General features: G+C 40.7%; 1 protein-coding gene across 1 annotated transcript in view; it reads right to left on the minus strand.

The window, feature by feature from the left end:
* The window catches only part of b3glcta (beta 3-glucosyltransferase a), a gene marked incomplete at its 5' end in the record, with an annotated part of 56,042 nt that extends 33,264 nt beyond the window's left edge, over positions 1 to 22,778 (minus strand). The window contains 3 exons of the mRNA XM_079165781.1: positions 1,326 to 1,365; positions 14,021 to 14,064; positions 22,715 to 22,778. Coding sequence (XP_079021907.1) covers positions 1,326 to 1,365; positions 14,021 to 14,064; positions 22,715 to 22,778 — 148 coding nt within the window. The remainder of the gene's footprint in view (positions 1 to 1,325; positions 1,366 to 14,020; positions 14,065 to 22,714) is intronic.
* Between the last annotated feature and the right edge of the window lie 758 nt (positions 22,779 to 23,536).

Raw genomic sequence — 23,536 nt, forward strand, 5'->3', positions numbered from 1 at the left:
TGTGACCCAGTTGAATGAACAACAGGCAGAGGTCCAGTAAACTGGCTCCAAACTCTTCTGTATGCTCACGGAAATCACTCTCAGATAGTGATTGTGTGAGCCCCCTGGAGCATGGAAGGCATGCATGACATCTTTTTATTTGCTCTACTTATGAAATTTCTAGGTTCCTGTCAAATCGATAAAGAGATGGGACTATTTTTATGGAAAAGTCTGAGGAACTCTGAAGATTACATTTTCAAGGAAGGCACCACACAAAAGCCCTTTTAACGATTTCATTCATTAGCATGTGCTATTCAAATGTCACCTTGTCCAACATTTTTCATTTTAAGATTTACTATTCATGACTGTCTCAAGTAATAGTGTATTTCAATCCTTTGAGCACACGGTTAAAACTGAAAAATATTCGGTAATAGCAAAAGGTCATCTCTTAGAATGAGTTCCTCTGATGCAGACTTATTGAAACATCTAACACAATAACAGAGTCCAAAATATGACCCGTACGATGAATAGCTGCTTTAAGGTATAATCAAAGACAGCAGCGATCTCATTGATATAAGTAAATAGAAATATTCACAGAGACTTTTGATAGATTACAGCCTGCAAATCACAATGTAATTTGTATATATGGGATATCAGTGAAATACAAGGAGATAACAACTTTGTGTGAGAAAGAGAGCATTCACTCTACTTAACAATTACCATTTTGTAAAAAGCTTTTTGTTTGTTGTTATACAAATGGTGTGTTGACTACATTATTGTTGCTGGGGGAGAAAATATTAGACAAAGCCTGAGAAGAGAGATGCATCTATAAAGCAGCAGCTATAAAACAGTATGTCTTCAGAATTATGATCATCTGGCGATCAAATCTGAGAGCAGTAAAGACATTAAACCTGAATAGAACTTTATTGGAGTTTAACACACGGCATAAAGAATAATGTGAGGAGCCATTCTACCTTTCAGTCAAGTAAATATTACCTTATTTATATATTTTCTGCAAAGCGGCAAAAGTGTAGGTTGGCATCTTTTCATGGCATAGCTATTATAGCTATTGCTAAAATGACACAACGGTTAAGCCCATTGGTTTCCTATCTGTACCCAGTTATTATTATGTACTGGGTGATTATAAAAGCACTTTAATTCAGGGTTCCTGCTCAATAAAAATGTGTTATTCCTTATTCCTCGAGCTTCAGTCAGTATTTCATTAGCATATGCGCAGAATATTTACACTGTATGTATGGGCTGTAATCTAAAGCAATACCCAGTTATTATTTCCTTCTCTTCAGTGTCTTACTTACCTACAGCTTAAATTAGAGAAAAAGACTTACCCAGTTGATTGTTGTGGATGACACGCATATCATCGTGGCTCTGAAAAGACAGATGTTTTTTTTTAATTAAAAATGACAGCAACAAAATGAAGATCTTCAAACACATATCTAAATAATGACCTATATAAATCCACTTTTATGTTTTAACAAAAGATGCAGAAAGTGTCAAAAAAATGTCTTGTGTGAAAATTCTCAGTTTCGGCTCACTGCTCCATTTCATTTTCCTAATCACTAATTAAGACTTAGTGATACTAAATATGGAAAGCCCTGCGGGTTATTTGGAGAAAAAAATGGGTGGTACCCCACGTCATTAGTCCTCCCTAATTGTGTGGGTTTTCTGCCTGCAGCATTTAAGCTCCGCACATTCGGCTCTCAATTAAGGCGCTCGACACTGTTCCACCTCCAGAGCTGTCAGCGCACGCGGCAGACCATGGAGGGATGAGTAAATCAATCACAAGCTGAGCAAACTTTGAAGAGCTGTCTTTTCCCTCCATCTTCCTGAGGAAATCTTTCAGTCTTTGGGAGAAGAACGTGAACGTGCGAGTTCTGGCTGTTTCTAGAACTCCAGAACGAGAGCGGCAGAGTATTAATAGATAATGACAAACGCAGGCCTGTTTTGATTTATCACTTCCTCTAGACTAACAATCACTTTACTGGCAAGCTGTTGCAGCCTTCAGAGAGCTTAACTAAGTCATAAATTCACTCTCAGTGGGTGTGTTGCAGAGGGAATCACAATACTTTGGTGGCTGTTGTGTGAGCTGGCCTATATGTAACCCGCTATCTCATCACATTTAGAGGGCGAGCAAATTTCATAACAGAAAACAAATCATTGAGTCAATTTCCGGCTCATGAACAGCTTCCTGCAACTGTCAAGGCAACAAATCATTTATTTTACAGAGGGCACATGATTCACACTTTCTATCTCTCCTATTATATTCAATTATTATTATTATTTTATTTTCAGATGCACAAATAATAAGCGAAAGTTCTCCATATATACAGCGATGATTCATGCACATGCGAGGCTCTGTCTCTGGTCGTATTTCCAGGTGATCAGAGTTAAAAGGAAAATATATGCACAGGGAGACAAGATCATATCAGGGTGATTTAATTCATAAGACATCAGCTTAATTGGACTCAGTAGCATTAGTCATGCCCGCAAGGTTTCTGTCTCATCTTATCACACACGCACTTCTCCTCTGAAATCATTTCCTCAGCTGAAGAGTGAGAGCACCTAAAGGAAAAAAAAAATGCAGAGGCCGGGAGAATTTGACTCGTTATCAGATAATTACTCTTGTAAAATCTTTTCAACTTTGACAAATGTGATACACGGCAACAGGCAAATAATCATAAAATAAATTTGCCTGGATGAATATGGTTGTTGTGACAGAAGAGTGGCAGGTGCAAAGATTTTTTACTCCGTCTCCTTCAGCATAATCAACTCTGAGGCAGAGAGGAAACGGAAAATCACTGCACTGTCGCTGTCAAACAAAATAAATCAAGACCTCCGGTGTGATGAATGGACTGGTCGGGGAGAAGTTACCAATTATATCGATCGTGAGTGTGCAACTGTGTGTGTGTGTGTGTGTGTGTGTGTGTGTGTGTCTGCAATGTGTGCATGTGAGTTTCGTACATGATTTTACATGACCTTACGGTAAATAACACTCAATGAATTATGACAGGATTTAATGAGGTCTTAATTAGAATTCTAGCCAAAGCCTACACTCTCTTAAATCAGTTTGTAATGTTTTATGTATATCAGGAGTTGTTTTGTTATGAGCTGTAGTATTATAGCCTGTGTTGAGTCTGAATAAAAGGGCAGCCCTCTAATTCATTTCAATTAGTGCACTATTCTGGCACAGCAGGTCTGCCAACGCAGCTGCCTACGGCACAAAACCCCGGGGTCATCTGGCAACACCTCATCTAGCGAAGCATTGCTCTGACCAATCAGTGACATGCGAGCACACATTCTTTGTACTGTAAATGACTTTTTACTCTTAGGGTTGTGCGATATTAAAATTCCCCTACCCACAATGTTGCCTTATTAAAAACAACGAATAACAACTGGTGAGGTTATTTTTATTCAATACCCTGTTTAACATGTTCATTATCCACCGTTGACTGTCACGAGTTTTAGGAGTTTTAGTCCGGCTGATGGCGTACTCTGTCGGATGGTGAGTTTTAAGACGGTAGCGGAGATTTGTTTTTCCATCTTTAGTTTCAACTTGTTTACAGCACAGCTTGCACATCACTTCTTTCACGTTCACTGGCTCTCCTTTTTAGTTTGGTTCAAAACCAAATTATCACCAATGGATGCATTTGCATTCTTTTTGCTAACAAAGTGAGCATCTTTCCTGCTGGAGTTAGGGCGCTATGGGTAATTACATACATGCTGAGATGTTGAATTATGTCAAATGATCTACATTTAGCTGGTTCTTTTATCGCCGATTTTCTAATATATAAAAAAAAAAAACATGTCAGACTTCGCCTGGAACCCCCACCCCCCGCAAAAAGGCTGATTGATTTCCATCTTTTTGTTTACACACCAATATGAATATGGCAAATGGTTGCTTTATTGCAGTATTAATATTTTATAAGTTGCATTTTTACTCACGGGCACAATCTATGATTGAAATGTAAACAACCTGGTGAGAACAAGATGAATGCACTGAGAACTTACATGGTCAAAACCTTTTTAAATCCTGCTCCTTGATTACACTTCAAAAAAGATCTGTGTAGTTGAGTGACACCGGGGCCACACATCTTTCTACAGTAAATTGTCCAATATTCTGCACAAGAGTGAACTCAGATCAGGTCTAACATCATTTTCTCCATTACTGAAAGATGAATTATTCTCGGCTCACAGAGCTCAGCTCTTTTTGGCCTTCTATGCTTCTGCACACAGGTAACGCTCTCCTTAATCACATCTGACAGCCGGCTGTCAGCCATTTGCAGCAGGAATCGGACACCCATAGGTGTTGAAAAGGAATTGCTATGAGTCTACACTGTCTATCTGAAGGGGTTAGTTTCACCGTGCCTTGAGCGCTTTTGGTCTCTGGCACCTCAGCACTGATGCAGACAGACAGAAAGATTGTGCCTCATGTAGTTTAAACTCAGAACATTGGCAGCGTATCGCGGCAGAGGTTTTCCCCGGCTGAGGTGTACATGCGTAAACTCCTCGGCATGCTCAACCTACATAATCTGTGATAGTTATGTAATCAAGGACACCCACAAAGACGACCCTTTGAGGCCTGCCTTTGATTTGGAGGCCCTTCACATGCACGGCGGAGCTCCTGCCCCGTGCTACATCTCTCAATCCCGAGGGCACCGGCGCTCCACTGATGTGAGTGACCCGTCAGGTCCCATTAGCTTTCTGTTCACTGACGGCAAGAATGATTCAAGGTTACGGGATTTTCTGACTTCTGACATGTGAGAGAAAAATATTGGATGTTTACAGAAGCTAGTTGTCTAGAAGGACCTTCCGTACCTAAGGAGTTGAACCCCATTATTCATATTCCCCTTTCTATAATTACATTAAATGAGGAATAAAGGGATTTGTAAATTGTTCAGCTTCATTTGAGGATGCTCTCAGATCTATTGAGCAGGTTTAAAAATGAAAACCCCTTTTGTATCCTTGAAAAATCGTATTGAAGAGTCATTTTTCAGAGCAAAAGCTCTTAATATGTGATGACTTAACTGCTGCATTGAAACATCAGAAGGCTTTTTTTTCCACGGCCTTTCTTTTTGCATAAAGTTGACTTCAAGTGGATATTAGGACAAAAATAAAGACAGAAAAACTGTTAGGTGATGTTGTGGCTGACAGTAACTTTTAGAAGACATTGTCCACCTGGCAACCAAGGATGTCTTTAATTGACCTTTTGCTAAGGCCCGCCCACTGTTAGTTACTGTTGCTAAGCCAGTCAAGCCTGCAGTTGACAAAGATTACTGCGGCAGATTTGCCTCTTGAAATCCGTACTCCACTTTTGAAACGATGCCTCGTTGATTTCAGATGCAGGTAGACGATGCTAGATTTGATCAGACGTGGCTGTACTGGCTAACACAGCTAAATGGCTTCATGAATTGGTTGAGGACGCCGTCTCCTGATTGTTTTATGTCCAGCAGACTCGCTTTAAAAGATGATTCTTGTAAAAAGGGGTCTTCAATAGCTACATACATGATATCAGGCAAAATGTCAGCATCCTCACCAGTTGATGAACCATATAGAAGACATGCTATAAAACAGGCAACAATGTCTACAGTATAATTTGCAAGAACAATATTTTATCAAATTTTAAGCAAATATTTAATACCACTATTGAATGCATTTTCAATTCAGTTGGTAGACATTTCCATCATTTTCTCTCTTTTAACTTCTAACAAAACCCTGCTTAGCTGCTTAGCTTAAATACTTGTTATGAGCAAAAACATACTGTTGAAAATACATATATGAGAGAAAAGGCCTGTACAATTAGGACCGACCGATGTGTTAAGCAAACCTAACGGCTAACGTTGGCGGAGGTTTCTGGAGTATTCACTTATAAATAGCCGGATAGAACTGACCCTAAACTTTGATAGCATCCAGGTCCGGCCCACACACATTTACGAAACACTAAATAGAGAACAAGCTACTCGTAGATGGGCTTTTTCTCACGTAACCTGTTTATGATGTGCTCATATGGAGGATTGCAGCACTTTAAAACACACTGTTTAATCAATTGCCTACTCTCATGCTGTTGTGTTTTTTGAAAGGCTAAAAACACTCCTCCAAACTCTTTAAATGCCGAGTATTGCTCTCATAAAGAGCTTGATGCACACTAGTCCGGCATGTGGAAGAGCCACAGACCTGCCGTGCCTGGTTACGGTTGCTAAGCTGTGGTTGGACAATAAATGCTCGGGGGGTGGGGGGGGGGGGGGAAGGATTTAGCGAACAGTCAATTAAAACTTCTTTCTAAGTTCTAAAAGTGAGCTCAAGAATGGTCAAATCATAAATATTGGACTGTCTGCCTCTGTGTGAAACACAAAAGAAGTAATCAAACGTCAGGGAAGTCTGTGACAGATTCACTCGATCCCTCCACGCCTGAGAAGACAAATGGACAGTGTAGAGCAGAGCAAGATAGAGAGATGGCTAATGGCCAGTGTTGCAGACTATTTTCAATGGAAAGTAGCCAAAGCCAATGAGGCCAAGCTAAACTTCACTGACTGTAGCTAGCTTTATCATTATCTATTATCCTTTTTTTAAGCTGCTATCATCTCATCAAGATGCATATAAATTCAAACACGTCATCAAGTTGTACAGACGTATAGTGTCATGAATAGAGACAGTGGAGTAAAGTCACTCTTGTAAAGACGGTGCGCTGTGAGAAAAAAATGAACAATGGTCAAATTAAATAAAAGCAAGTAGCTGCCTGCAAATAGAACGTGGATCAGTGATTGGACGTTAGGTACACACATTGACATTTCTCTCTGGCGGCTGATTGGTCAAAGCCAAAGTCACCTGAGATCAAATTCTCTGAGAAATACTGGCAACTTATTTCAAGGGGGAGGAGTTAAGATATGCCCAAAAAGTTGCCAGGTTTCTCACTCGGCGCTGTGTTAAATAAAGTCGCTAACATGGAAACACGGCCACCGTTAGCTTATGCTAGGCTACATCGCTGCAGCTGCTGTTACTCGTTTTTACTGTGCAGGTAACAAAACCAAAACAGATGACAGTCATGATATGCTTCCTGTTCAGGCATCTTATTTTATAGGCTAATTAACTGGCGTAAGATGCTGTGTATATATAATTGGATGGTATCCATAGAAACAAGCATCATCCTGCCCCCAGTAAAGTAGGTAGCAGTGAAGTAGGGTGCAATGTTCCATCTGAATGATTTCATATGCACGGGTCAAACGTCTGTGTATACAGTGTGCTCTGTGCGTGTGGGGTGAAGGGGCGACAACTTACATTTCAGCGTGCAACCCTGAGTTGTAAAATGAAAAATAAATAAAAACTTTGTCGCCTTGAAAACAACGTTAAATGACACACTTTTTGTTTTACATGCCCTTCTTTGTTTCTCTCCCTTTGAGTAACGCACAATTAAAATGGATTTGATGAAGCGGCTTTTGCTTCATTAATAATCTGGAATATGAAAGTGAGAGTGAACAACTAATGTTACTGCATTCAAATTTCCCATTTGCAAGATAATGTAATTAGCAGGATAAATTACAATCGGCTGCATATTTAACTTGGCTTAATCTACAGCTTGACATATTCTGTCACATCACACAGGTTTTTTAATTTGGAGACGTGAGGCAAATCTGAAAAAATAAAAGGCTCTTGGCATTCCAGAACGTAGCAAACAATATCAAAGGTTTGTCAAGATCCTGATTTATTTCTGAGCTCATATACTGAGCACAGTTCTGGTTTGTTCTTGTATAGTTGCACCTGCTCGCTGCAATGCTCTCTTCCTCATGTAACATGTTTTCGCTGCCCTCTCTTGTTTATCAGCCCTGTGACTCTAAATGTTGAGTTTACTTGGATGGGCAAACCTACACAGCCCGCTGTATATACTTTATATAACCTCACAAGCTTTTATGAAGTTTCTACTGCTCCTTATTTCTGTGCAAATACCTCTTTTTTTACTCATCATTCTAGAATTTCTCACACGGTAAAATGGTTCAACAAGGGCACTTTCACTTAGTTAGAAGACTGCACACGGAGGGCTTCAGCTTTGTTTTTCTAACCACAGAAGAAGAAAAAAAAACAAAAAAACTGTTGCCAGCAGAGGCGACCAGACCGCGCACAAAATTGTTGACAGTGGGCCAAATCTGGTTGCCTGGGGCAGCGGGGCAACTGTTACTGTCAAGCCCTGCTGTGTACTTAGTTAGGGTCATGGTACGCTCCCTGGCCTCACATGAGATGCCTGATATTTTTCACCTGATTTTAGCCACTTGGTTACACAGGAAAGCATTACTCCAGCGCTGACGCTTCGACTTGCTGGATTATATCGCAGTATTGTCGCCACTTTACTTACTGCTCAAAGTAAATTAAATGAGTGGGCACAATTCTATGAATATAATAAGGTAATAGAAGAAGTCGTTTAAAAAAATCCTTTAAATTCAGGGTCGTTAGTGTAGAAAGTAGAAAAACAAATAATTTAAGCTTAAGTACCAATTTAAATGTAATTGTTTTTTGGAGTCTGCTATAGCATACATAGCTGCTCTGTAAATAACTTGTCCTGTGATAGAGAAAAATGATCTGAAACCAAAAGGGAAACGTTTCTATTATTTCTTTTCTTTTTTGCTTCATGATGGCTCCTCCTAGTTTTGCATTCATTTGACAGAATATTGTTATGGTATCCGTCTACGTAGGGAGACTTTATCGCGATGCAGCCAATCAAATCTTTGATAAAGCACTAACATCAGCGCTCTGTCAAAGGCAGAGCAGACGGTCACACTGAGCCAGACAGCAGCCTGCTACACAACACAAGATGACAACTCCTTCTTCCTTTTAATAATCCCAAAAATATCGAGAAATAGAATTACTGCCTCGCGGTTGTATGACTCTGTCAACCTGTCATGTGGCAGTTTGCATCCATATCACTTCAATTTTTATCCTTTCAGACATTTGTGTGAAATGTCCTAATTAGCATATGCATTCTTGAATTATGGCCTAAAACGTGTTTCGTGAGGCCACCGTGACCTTTGACCACAAATTCTGATCAGGTTAACCTTCAGTGCCAGTGGGTGTTTGTGCCAAATTTGAAGAAATCTGCTCAAGGAGTTTCCCAAGATCACAAGAATGGACCTGACAGACAGAAAACTAAATTTGCCAAATTTACAAGTACCACAGGTTTTGTCCCAACAAAATGGTTTCAGAAAAAGATGCTAATGGTTGCAGGTGTGTGTGTACAACCTGGAGAACTGATGCTAACCACAGATTTTGTCCAGTTGCAATGGGATTTCTAGGTGCACATTGGCAGCATTCATGAAGATTTGTAATCATAAAAAAAAGAAAAAGAAATCTTCTGAGATAAGGTCATTGCAGCAGAGTTGGGGCAATGATTCATACATCAGTCACACATCTCATCTTGAGTTTATTTTTCTTTTCAACAGCTGCCTAAGGTAAGGAGATGCTGGAGGATAAGAAAACGCTGATGACAGTTTCAACGTTTCCAAAAAGATGTTTGCAATAAAGCAGGACAACCTGAATATGTTGCTGTCCAATCAGACGCGATGAGTTTAACTGAATAGGTCGTTGGTCATCACGTCAACAACTGAATGGCACTTAAGATCGAATGCAGTCTACACGGAGAGATGAAGTTCTCTTCAAAACACTAAAGGTGGCAAACAAGAAGTGCGTATGTCTCCTATGTGGGTTACAAGTTTACACTATTTAGTGTAATTTTGTCATTATTTGGAATTCTAGTAAATATGCTGTTGACTTGCACAGAACCTAAGACAATGTTTGGATTATGTAACCTTGAGAAGCCACAATTTAGCCTGGAAAACATGAAAAAACGGAATGACTCACAAAGATTAGCACTTTCACTTTTGATTACTTCTGCTGTACTGCTGTACGTCGTATGACTTGGTTGTGGCTTTTACTAACATCTAGGAATGAGCCTGAAGGCAAAGTCGCCCCTTTCAGAATAATGCTTCCTGCTTGGGCCGTGCAGTTACTTTCAAAAGTGTCCTCATGTGTCTTATGAAGACACGAATGTCAGTAGAAGTGACAGGAACATTAACAAGTTGAAGCTGTTCATGGGCTTTGCCCTCAGCAGGAAGTTCGTAAATACTTTCTTTGTGCATCCTCTCACTGCTCTGAGTCCTCTGAGTGCATGAGATTAAGGCACTTCTGCTTAAATTACCAAACTTGTAGTACACATGTTGTTTAGCCCGTTTATGAAGCCCTGAAGCGGCAGATAGTCACGGTACCTGTGCTCGCCTTCGCCAACTCCTCCAAGTCATTCTAAGTTCAAACTGAAGCCAGTCATCATCGGCTCCAGGCTTCAAAAGGAGGAGGAGGGGTACTAAAACGGGTTCTGTATGCAAGTCATGGACTGTGTTCAAAGACACTGACAATTACACTTTAATGTTTACTGCTGCAACCATGTTTCCTGCTTTACATATCATAGGGCTTTTGTAGAAATGTTTAGCAATATATGTATATGGATCAAAGCAGAGCAACTTTTCAAATCCTGCCTGCAAACTGAAACAGATGAGCATCTCTTCCTCCGCGGTAAGGGAGCAAACAATAAGCCACGGTTTTTATTTATTTTATGAGCATGTAGTTGGAAGTGTAATACTACCGGTTGCTACTTTGCATTCTGAGATCAGTGTTACCCATATCACACACACTTCAGGAGCCGCTGCAGATTTAGCCGGATTTTAATCCTGCTGAGCCTGGCTGTTTGAAGTCAGATGGGCAATCCTCTCGTATTCAGAGCCAGATCTCCAGTACCGACCACTGGCCCAAAAAACACTTCAAATAAGCTGATAACCTAAACAGTACTTTAAAAGCACACGTTGGTGGTTTAATATGCAATGAATGCACTGTACCTTAACTTGTTAACCATTTTACAAAGCACACTAAAATCTCAGCTTCTCAGCAGCCAGATAAACGATATACTTCATGATTATTAATGGTTTATTTAAAGGATCAAATTACTTCCATCACTACTATTTGCAACTGTTAAACAGTAATGACGTTTATTTAAAAGATAACAAAAATTCAATCACTGCCAGTAATTTCAGGCTGCAATAATCACAATCAAGCTCTGCAAGACTGGCAAAACTGTCGAAGTTGTTTTTCATATTGGTTAACAGTGGCTGACCGAAAGATAGGAAATGTGCATTAAAGAAATCTATACTTTGGGAAAATATATGTGGGTATAGCATTATTATCATATAACCACAATACATAGATCCACAATCTTATCGTGACACTCATTCAGGTTGATTTTTAAGACTATATTGCAAGTTACTTACTTTAAAGTTACTTTTTTTAAATCCACATGAACCACTCTTTATATCGGCATTAATTAAATCCACCTCAAAGCACTTCAGTATTAAGAAAAGACTTTTAAAGCTGGTTAAACTGTTACTTCCATTATTTCCTTCTTCCAAAACAGTAGTGAAGAACACCAGGAGCAAATGCCCGGAGTTCAGTTTTCAATATAACAAAATTATGACTGGCGTGTTTACTGCACACAGGGCCAAATTGCCTCCAAAGTAACCATATGGCTGGCTGCTGGCAAACAATGTAGCAATTAAAAGGCTATTTCTTAAATGTAGTCTGGCGCAGCGCTCACTCCACATAAAACACACTGAGGCTACGTTGCATCACTGCCAGCAAACTTCACAGAGAACATTGAGGGCAAAACGGCATCACTGCCATCATAGCTCAGCTAAAAATACAAAAACATTGAAAACTGTCATCACGCGTCGTTCATTACCGACCCTGTTAGTAACCACCAACGAACCAAAACAGACAGCGAAACTCACGTCATATTGCACACCCCGGGTGGAAATAATATAAGAGTGACTGATTTGTTGTAAATCATTAAAACATGTGTAGGATACTATGTTTAGGGCAGCGTGATGTCTTAAAAGTATTTGAAGTACTATTTTATGATTCCAAACAACTCTGTATAGTTGAAAGAAATATCAATCATGTTGGATGTCTTTAACAACTGAGTTATGGCTGTTGTACACTCTGATGATCTCATAAACATCTAGAACCAACAAAAACACTAATAAATCAAGCGCGTTAACTTTTATACTCTACTAATTTATAATGCATGTGTTGCAAAATGTTGTGTACCGTATGTAAATGACTGCCCGGCCTCCCGCCATGACTTTCTATGACTTAAGTGGAGCGATTCCACGACCTACAAATTTGTATTCCTCTCTAATTTGTTCACGTTGTTCTTTGGCTCAGGAGACCGAAAAAAAAGGGGGCAACAACCTGGTTTCCACTTTGCAGGTGGGCTTGATGAGAAAAACACACCAACTATAAAGCAAGGAATCTCAATCTGAATGTTTGTTCATATCTGGAGAACTGCTCTTTCGCTAGTTTAAGGAATAATAATGCATTATGTTTTAACGGTATCTGTAACGTAACCGGTAACAGTTCCCTGACACACGAATACAGATTACCATACAGCTGAGATGGTTTAAATGCTTTGTGGGGATTTTGCGGATTATTTCGAGGTACAATGAGTTAGGAAAGTGAAATAAACATTGTAATAAATCTTAAGCTGTTAGGGGCCCTTTTAGTTGGGGGGCATTAAAGGTTGCAGTAAAGTCAGCCCCCGGTGTTTTTTTCTGGTGAACTAGGCTACAGACCTATTTCAACGGTGTTTCCCGAGTGTGTGATGCAACTATGTCATGGCAGGAGGACCAAAGGAAGCGCCGCGTCGAGTGTGAAATTGTTTGTATGAGCGATTCTCGAGGAAGCTGCGAGCAGCATCGCCACAGGCCGAGCATTTGGCCCGTTCTGAGCAGCCATCTTTGGAACGGGCTCTGCACCGGTTTTGCTAAATACAACAAATGTCTGATACGAGGAGTAAAACACATTGTGGGCCCCACTCTTCGTCTTGGAAACACCTGTCAGAATAGTGGTATTAAAATGCATTCACAGGGCACGTTGGGAGAGTGAAGGAGACAAACTACCGCCGTGGTCCCGTGGTAACTAGGCAACACCACCCATGAGCTCGACAAAAACAGAAGCAGTCACATGTCAGGGTCAAGAAGGGAGGCGAGGACAGGAAGAGCTGCTTTACTGATGCTTTTGACATTTATGTCCAGATATAAAGTGAGAGTTTAGGCAAACATTAACTCCATAAAACAGTTTCTCAGCTTTTATAATGCCTACTTTTCCCCAGCACATTACATTACTTTTAATCCTTATTTCCATTGTTACAAAAGCACTGCTCTTTTCTTTCCTTTAATGGGTTTCTTCTCCGGAATGGATGCCATTTAAATCGTTGCTTTATCACTCTTGACAGGCAGCTGTCCCCTAATCGTTTTAGGGGTGAAAAAAACAAAAAATAACTTGAGATTGTGTGAGACTGCGCTATGACTGAGTATCTTTAATTAAAAGGCAAGCTGATAATGTGACTCGCTTTTTTTAAGGAAGACTTCAGCTAACTTTTTTTTCATGTTTTTTGTATATTTTCACTTAGATTACACTGGATGTGTAAATACTGCCTAACATCCTTTACAACTGTATGTGAAAAATGAAAAAGCGACAAAGCACAAGTGTGAAACTTCCTCTCCAGGGAGAGAAGCGGTCGACATCAGTTAAAAGCAAGACAGTAATTTCCCATTTCTGTGTTGCTAAGCACCTCTGCCGAGCGACTTACTGTCAACATCCTCTCACACCAATGAGAAGTAGAGCAACTGAACATGTTAATTATTTATCGAGCAGCAGACTTAAGAGAATGCAACTGCAGAAAATCATCTCGCACTTAAGGAAAGAGCACATGGTTTTGTATCGCGGAGGAATTTAAGCCTCCGGTCTAGAGGATACAATAATCCATCCATAAAAACATAAAAAAGACGGTTGTTAATTTCAGCTGGTCAGGTAATTAAGGCTTTAATAGAGGTGATGAATGATTAAACCTAATTATCAAGAAACAAGCAAAAGTGAAAAGGTTCAGACTAATCTCCACACAAGAACTAAAGAATCACGTGTCAACTCTTTTCCTTACCTGTGAGCCTTTTCCTGAGCTGCCAGCAGAGAAGTTGATATGGACTGAAAGAATAGAAAGAGAAAAATTATATTCTTTTACACAATGACACAAACAGCAATGAATTATTTTTAAATCAACGTTAAACCTCAGGCTATCTTAAAGCTGGCGTACGCAGGCAGGGCTAAACAGAACGACCTGCTTTAAGTTATTGTATTTAAAAAAATAAAAAGACATATTAAGGAGATAACTCAGAGCCTAATTCCTTTCCTGCTGAGTCTATGTTGGAACTCTAAGAGCTCCATTCGTCTATTCAATTTTGTAATTAGAGCCGTGAGAGCTTCCAGCCAATTAAATTGCCATCGATTCTGAGATGAGAAAATCTTCTCAGAAAGATTCCCAGGATTTCAAATCAATACGTCAAAAACAGCGGCATCTCTAATAATGAATTTATACAGCCATTCAAATTAAATCAGGCTGCCTGCGCTGCAACATCAGTTGGCTTTAAATCTGACTTTAATTAGGTGATAGAACTGAGAAAGAGTTAAATTTCCTCCTCCTGAGTCGCAGCAGCTAATAGAGGGAAACTGAGAGTGTTGATTAAAAGCTAAACGCAGAAACGATTTCTCGGAACTCCGGCTTTACTGTAATAAAAAAAAAAGTCAGATAAAAAAAAAGGTACATATAAGATAAACACCATCTCTGTGACTTTGTTTTTGCAACTCATTCTGCAGTAAATTGATCAGATACAATTTCCCTTGCAAGGGAACCCTCTTCTTGAATTATTCAGAGCGGATTTAACTTCAAAACACTTCAGTGTCTAAAGCCTGGAGTAAAGCCACCAGTTCACAACAAACGAACAGTGTAATGAACCAAATTATTTTAGTCATTGAGGCGCCAAAAAACAACAATTGATGCAAACCAGTTTTCACACAGTCCAAATGTGCCAACCAGGCCAAAGGAATATCATTTTTGCATGTTCCTCTCGAAGAGAGGACATACAAGATGTCTTCAAAAGAGCAGAAAACAGTGATTACACTTTCACTGACTTTCACAGAAAGACAAAAAGGGAGAAGATCAGATTTTCACACTTTTGTTTTGTTTGCTGTTTGAATAGGTTCACTGCAGTTTACTGGTAATAGAGCATTTTCTGTGATGAGAATAGGAATGCTCAGAATATGCCTTCTTCTGATGGTCCTCCACATCAACCAGAGTCCCTAGAAATAAGGACAAATAAGCTGAGAAAAAGTGGCATCTCATTAATAGAATTCACCTGTTTAATATAATACCAAATAACATCAGAAATACTATAAATAACAATATTGTTGAAATCGCCGACTATTGAATAAACTGTCGATCTCAATTTTTAATTAATAAGCCAACATGGACGAGAAGTCATAAAGGAGCTCAGAATAATGTAAAGTTTGAACATCTACAGTTCTGTGACAAAGAAACTGTATCGGGGCGATTGATTGCCCCGTCGCTCAGAGGTCCCTGCGGCCGATCGACCCGGTCATGGCTGTTTTCTGTCCTGGCCCCACAGTGGTGGAATGAACTCCCCACTGACGTCAGGACAGCAGAGTCACTGCCCATCTTTTGGCGCAGACTGAAAACTCACCTCTTCAAGAAGTACTACTCTGAGCCTTCCACTCAGCACTTATTGTATTCATACTAGTTTGTCTCTGTACTAGATGCTTGTTTAAAAAAGGAGATGCACTTCTGGTGACTAGTAGTTCTCTTGAATACCTATGTTGAATACACTTATTGTAAGTCGCTTTGGATAAAAGCGTCTGCTAAATGAATGTAATGTAATGTAATGTAATGTAATGTATCTCCTGATGATCACGTGATATGGTTGAAAGCCCTAGAAACCAAAGCTAAGTAGACCTTGAGCTACACAATTTTTCTTTAAACATCTATTACATATTTTCAGCAGTTGTTGCACTCGAACCATTGTCCTCCATTGTATAATTTCCTATACGGATCATTATGGTTCCCAAAGAAAAGAAAAGCCTGTGCTGGCTGATAAAAGGAGGAACTAATGGGAAATGTAATAACAATTTGCATTTCACTGCCTCCTTTATTTATCAGCAACGAAAAGCTAACTAAACCAAATTCAAGCTAAACACAGTATTATCTAATGTCCACAAATCATAATTGCCAAGTGAAGTTCACAAACATAACATTTGATCGAGCAAATCCCAAACTCCGTAGAGCGAGTAACCACTGCATTGTCATGTGGCATCCCAGTTTCGGACACCACCAAAAATGCAACATTTTTGCAGTGAAACAAAGCCTCCAACAGGAACATGATCACAGTACATACTAAAACGAACTTGCCATCTTTTCATTGCTCAGCCTGGTGAGGGAGAGGCAGAGACACGCGGAGGAGAGGAGTAACTCCCTACATGAAGTCAGGAGTGCTGAGGGGAGCACCTCCATCTCATTGCCTCTTCAGCCTGCATAATCAAGTCTGTTGTTTCTACGCGTGTTTTCATTTGAGCCGTACCGAGGGGGCACTCGCCTGCTTTGATTTTTAGAAACTCTGCAAATCACTCTACACGCTGAAAGCTCGGAATCCTTTTCAACAAGCTTCTCAATTTCCCATCGTCTTTGTAACAAAATGAGACGCTCGATGCAATTAGCCGGGGGAACACTGTGCTCTCAACTATGGAAGGGAATCAGGTTGGTACGGGTGTACAAAGAACATATGCATTGTGGGTGGGGCGACGTACTTTACAGGACTATAAATCCTTTTTGTTCCAGGTGAACGTTTGTGCCAGCAGCCATGTCCTTCTTGCGAACCATTTGTCTGAAAGGTAAAGAATCTTGATGGGTTCAGGGGAATTAAGTGGTGCCATAATTTGCTTGATTGACAGTTGGTTGTTGTTTGACTGAACTTTCCACGTCATCCAGGATTTAATGGGTACAGCGGGAGTCGAAATAAATGGAGACTCCACATGAAAGTACTTTGAAGTAGCTACACACTTTACACTACACAATACAAATGGGCAAACGTGGAGGTTGTATTACATTGACTTTAATGCTAATTAGCCGTCAGTGCCAGCTTTAAAGGAGCTCTGATAATCACCACGTCCACGTGTCATTGTTCAAAGCAAACTGAGACGACTGAAGGCCTCCAAAGAGGCCGAATAGTGAAGAGCTCAAGCTGCACTGAACTGCCATGCAGACCAATGCACAAACATCCCCAAACAAAGGGCTACTAAACCTGGATTCAGCTCTCACCAAGCCCTTCTAAAACCACGGACAGCAGTTCCCAGCCACGGAGTTTGTGCAGAAACGCTATCTCTACGGTGTAGACAGTAAAAACATTCAGCAAGCAAAAGAGACTCAGATGTTTCCTCTACAGCTGGCAGATCAAATAAGAGGTAAGAGCTGAATGAATATTGGACTTCTACCCATGGTGACAAAGTAGACTCAAATGGGATTCTCATGTCGTCTGTTTCTGCCATTAAGGTGTGTTAAAATTTAACACAAAGTTCACTTTCATCTTCATGCAAATTTGATGGCTGCAGAGGGTTTTTTTTTGCCGTCTGTAATCACCACAGTACGAGTTCTGACTACCGAGGTGAGCTGCAGCTGTTGGTTCACCGTGCAGACTGTGCCTTCAACCCACCTCGAAATTACGTCCATATTGGATGATTCTGTGATTCCAGCGCCAATGTTTAGTGCCAATGCAGGAAGCAGTTTGCCTAATATGTAGCGAGGCGGAAAGTAGAGTTTGTTCACATGTAACAATGTTCCATTTACGTTTGGCTTTCTATTTTTAACCACGTTTATTCACCAAACCTAGCTACCGTGCACAGATCTTGCAGAACGCGAGATTTTTTAAAGCATTGGCATTCGATGAAAAAAAGACCTCGCCACTGAACCTATTCAGGGTTTTGCAGAATGGTTCTATATGGACGCTCTTGTAGGGCGATATGGTCGGTGCAGCTCAGACCGCTCTCAAAACTTATCAAGAACTCCAATTCTGTCTGCTATGACCCCTCTCGGTTTCATTCTGGTCTTTGTGCATTCGAGGAGCGGAGTCACACAGCTTAATGAGAAACGCTTTAAACTCTGCACACCTGATTTAACATCAATTTGTGCTCCATAGATCCAAGTCTGTTTGATTCTTTCCATCGCATGCTTTCAGTCTCCCTTTGAAATTTTGCTTTGTGCTCAGTCTGAACACATTTCACGATGATGAGTTGATATAGAATGTCAAGGTTTGTTGTAGGGAGTTTTGGGATACCACTCTATGTTCCTGATCAAGGATTACTAAGGCAGCTTTCACACTTCTTTATTTTTTTATTGTTGGTGAAAAATCTGTTTAGTGAATCACAAAATGTAAATGTTTCTTTCTATAATTATTTCACGGATGAAGACTTTACGGTGCCAGACGCAGCAGACACTGTCATGATAAAGGTATCTCCTCAAAGAACAGGCACAGATGGCACACAGTTTGCTCTGCACATACAACTGTAATAATGCAAGCATGCAAGGTGCACCGGATTCATCTGCCATTGAGTCATATTAAATCTAAACTTCTCATGTCCACTCAAGCGCCGCCAGCAGCCGTCTAGAATCCATACTGGCACTCGTAACCCAGGCAGGAGCATTCTCTCGTGATCATTTATTTTGAACTAAATACAGTTAAAGCTTCGGATGCTTAATATGCAACATCTTCAGGTGTTTTGAAAGTGATAGGCCATATTTTAGGGAAACAAAAAAACAGTTAAACATGAAGTATTTTGTCTGATATAACATAAAGCATTAGTTAGTTGATCTGGAATGTATGTAACATATCATATAAACAGTTTTAACACTAACCGTTAACACCCATGTTCAAATGTTACTGTTAATGACTTTATACATTTGTCATTTTTATAGTTTTGTAACAGTGGCTCTGCCTGGCCAAACGTCTGTGTTTACAGGGAAAGGCAAAACATAATACTGTCTTTAGCATCACTTAACTGTAGATGATGGATAAAATCCTATATCACAGTATGTGTAATTTTATATATCTCTGCATAGTGTGAACATTTTTATGGGAAATACATTGTAAAAGGAACCACATGTGTCATGGTTTTAGGACTAGGAATCAGTCCTGTTAATAGGTGGAGATTAAAAGCTAAGCTGATCAATTGATTTGTCGATTTATCGAAATAATCTAAATGCAACAATTTTAATAATTGAGGCAAAAAACTTTCTGGTTCCATTTGCTCTAATGTGAAGATGTTCTGCTTTGTCTTATATGATAAGTAACTGAAGATAAATCTAATCATGATTCATTTGGATACATGAATAAGACCTCCATCCATTCATTCTTTGGAGGACATCTCTACCAGGTGCCTGATCCACTTCAGCTGGCTCTTTCAGTGAGTGGCAGCCACAGCAGCTGAACCCTGAAGCCCTCTTGAATCACAGGCCTCCTCACCCACAGTGAGTGGGTCCAGCGTGCCGAGAGAACTCAACGCGGCTGCTCGTGTCTGTGAACTCAGTCCTTCAATCACTCCCCAAAAAACCCGTGACAGCTGGCGGTAAAGAAGGAAGACAGTTTACTTGAGATCTTTTCTCTGCGACTGAGCTCTCTCCTCACCACCATCGCCCGCATCGATCTCACAATCCTTATGGTCACTTCTGAGTGAGACCACAAGACACTTGAAGTGAGGTGTCTTAGCATCTGGGGATGGAGAGATAAAATGGCAATCAGCAACTCTCCAGATGTTCAACCTTAAATTAAGATGACAAAGCAGGTGTTGTTTGTCGGTGTGCTATGAAACTGTCGTCCCTCAACCAACCAAGCGTATGAAGATCATCTCCAGCTGCACTAAATATTAACATATGCAGTGTTTCACCACACTCGCATATTAAAAAAAACAGCTTTAAAAATCAGATCCACACTTTGTGTACATCATTCTCTGCCCAAAACATCGCGCAATCGTGGTATCCCCATCAACAATCACATGCAGACTTTGTGGAGCTACCGCAAGTGGCAGAATTAAGTAAAGCCTCTGTAACTCAGACCGTCACACTCGGACCGCCCCAGCGCACATCAGAAATGACGGTCTGTTGAGGCCTCATGAACAACATCATTGAAGAACAGCAGAGGTGACACCCTAATGTCACCAAATTGGACTCTCTCCAGACCTTGGCTACACCGTGATGTTAGCTCCATGAATATTACATACAGGGGGAGCAGACCAGCAGCCTCGTCAGAGTCCGATGCCCAGCTGAACGGGCCTGTCTCTGTGCCAAACACATTAATACAGCTTTCGCTCGTGCACACCGGTGAAATGCAGCACTCACCCTGGCCAGTTAAGAATTGAGAGTGAAAAGATGATCCTAAATAATATGCGACGACTTTAGCTGCATTCCCATGAAAACTTGAAAATGACAATTTTGGATAAATGAAGAGATTAAGCAGATTTTGATATGCCATAGGGTTGATTAGGTAGCGCAAGCAGAGAAGAACACAAACAAAGTGTAGGCTAAAAATGACAATAAACAACAGGAACTTCCCAGCAGGAATGCTGCTATTTTTGTTCAAGGCAGGATATAATGTACTTATACGCGTCAAAATTACATTTTGCTTATCTTTACACTCGCCACCTTATTAACACAGATGCAAGGTAACTCAGGAGGACAAGACCTTTCTTGGGCCAATTAAGACATCTATCACCCACTACACCAGACACAAAGGTTGTATTAAATATTCCCATGACACCTTCATATATAACGGACACAATATAGACAAGGAGGTGAAATGAAAAGGATCTTCAAGCTGTTTATGAAAAGGGCAGGACGACTGTATCTGAGCTTCGCAATCCCTTTTTTCTACGCAATAGATTTAAGGAAATGCAATATCGGGTACTACACAGACAATACAGAACAAATGACCCCAGCAGCTAGCCTCTGTGTACCATGTGTAAAGTGTCAGCTGGAGCTTGTATGCAGTGTTTTTGGGACAGTTCTAAAATGGCTAAGCTCTGGTCAGGAGAGGAGTTGAGTACAACGCTGAAGTGTAATATCTCATACATTCTGCCATTCAAAGCAGAGAGTCTTCGACTCTCGAAGATCTAAGTTGCTGAATTAACTTATTCTCTAAGCAAGAGAATGCATACTATTCAATTGGATCCAAAAAAACCCAATAAAACACTGTTAACGCAATGGTATGAAGACATCTTCAGAGTACTATCCATGGAGTCAGTGCCAAAATAAAAGGAAATGAGAGCAGCTTCATAAATGCAAGGCAGCCGCTGATACATCACTTCCCAATGATCGAAGTGACTTGATTCAAAGAGGAAGGGACTAGAAAGCTCCAGAGGCCCTTCAACAATTCACTTTACCAACGGTTTGCATGTAAACAATAGTGGGTTAGGAACAGTAAGTATATGTGCGTACAGTATCTATGATTAATGCATGCAAAATAACCTGATTATCCTATGGTATGTCGACCCCAATTAATAATATCAGTATGACCAGAAGCAATTTCTTGCAGCATTAGGAGTCATCAACACTGTAACCGATCTGTGTGTTGTCTTGCACATGACATTACTATTTCCTGACTGTGTTATTTAGCCAGGCAGATGTTGCCCTTTTTGTGGCAGCAATATTTGCACATCGATTTTTTTTTTTTTTTATGATTGCAGTGACCGTTTTCGGACCCAGCAAGGGTCCTGCGCTCAGCGTGTATCTCACACAGTTCAGGAGGACATCCACATGGTCCACATTATCCATATCCACTGTAATCCTCTCCACAGCTGCAGCCACACATTGTGTGTGCCGCACCCCACCCAATGTGCATGCCACATCGCTGAGTAGGTTATTCTGTACGTGCAGAACACGTGCATTGGCAATCATGCACGTAGAGATCTCTATTTTTTAATGATGACAGGCATAGCATGCAAGTTGATTTGACACGAAGCCATTAACTATCTGTCTGATTAAACAATTAACTCCATGGAAGATAATTGCAAATTTAATTTATCCACAGCGTTCCTGCAGCGAATGCAACTTTTTTTGTTTTTCTTAAATAAAAGTGCACTAACACTCTCAGTCCTCGCAAACTGGTAAGACTGTAGATGATAGGACTATTTTTCCCCCTTCTATGGCAACAAAAAGAGGAGTCAATCACCGTGTGTCGTCAACTCTTCTACTTCAGTAGCTGAATTCCTGCTGCACATCCAGACTGGCAGAGAGAACTTGGTAAAGCTTACAGTAGCTATAGCCCGCGGCGCATTCATCCTCGGGCTCGTCTCCCGCTAGTGCAAACGTCGATGTGTCAGGAAGAAGCTACTTTGCGCCGCTTGCGAGCGGATTTCCGCAGCAAATGCCGTGATTCCTAATGACACGACTTTCAGATATTGTTTTCACGCGATTGACTCTTAACGTAAACTTAACAGCCAAAAGGTCTGCCTGAACCCACATGGCAAATCAGTACGAGAACAAATCGCCTTTCAACTCCTCAGGAAGTTGAGGCTGAATCATGGCTCCGCACTTCTCAAACAGTTATGGAAATGCGCTCACGGCTCGTCTGCTCTCGCAGCTTGAAACCGGCGCTACGCCGTCGCTTCGCTCCAAACAACGAGCTTCACCTTTGGGAAACAGCACGCGCCGTTACCGGCGGAGGTTGTCGGTGCGTCCCTCGCAGCTGTGTGTATCCAAGATACTACAACATGAACGTTAGAAAGTAAAGTGAGTACTCACAGAGGGAGAGGAAAATCAAGCAGCCTGCCACTTTGTGCCCGATGTGAGGGTCGTTCGACAGCATCCTGTGAGAGTCCTGTGAGCAGTGGAGGCGGTGGACAGAGCTCGCAGTGCATGGGCTTTCTGACAATGTTTTAAAAACAACAACAACAGCAGCAACAGAGCTTTTCCTTCTCACAGTTTCACGGAAAACGGGGAGTGGGTTTGTGCTCTGCTAAGAGAGGCATCCCCGTTTTCTGTACGAGGCGCAGGCACGCGCTCTGCTGGCGGGATGGGGGAAAAAACACGGGATCTCTGCTGCTGCCTTCAAGTGCTTCTTGTTAGACTCCAGTTTCAAGCTGCAGCAGAAATGCGATTCATACAGAGGTAACTTGAACAGGCTCGTTGCCAGGATTTTAAAAAAATACTGAGGTCAGGAATATCTTAAAGGAGCTGTATTTAACATTGTGTGACCATGTGTAGTGAAAAGGCCTCATCTAGCTGTGTCAATATATATATATATATATATATATATATATATATATATAATTCTGAGGAACAATGCCAAGGACAATGACTTACATTTTCTGAACTTTGACACACCAGACATTTTGTCTTGTCATAGCAGGAAAGACCCAGGTGTGTAATTGTTGTAATGAACAATGGCTCTATTCCCTTTGGTCATCCCAGTAAGCCATGCCAGTGTGGTCCCTGCTTTTGGAAACCCTAAATGGGAAGCCGCCATCAGAATCAGAATCACAACCGTTTATTTGCCAGATTATGTTGCACATACAAGGAATTTGACCTGGTGGATAGTGCGTAACATTAAACAATCAACACAGT

This window comes from Pholis gunnellus, assembly GCF_910591455.1.
Source record: "Pholis gunnellus genome assembly, chromosome: 9".
Taxonomy (NCBI): Eukaryota; Metazoa; Chordata; class Actinopteri; order Perciformes; family Pholidae; genus Pholis; species Pholis gunnellus.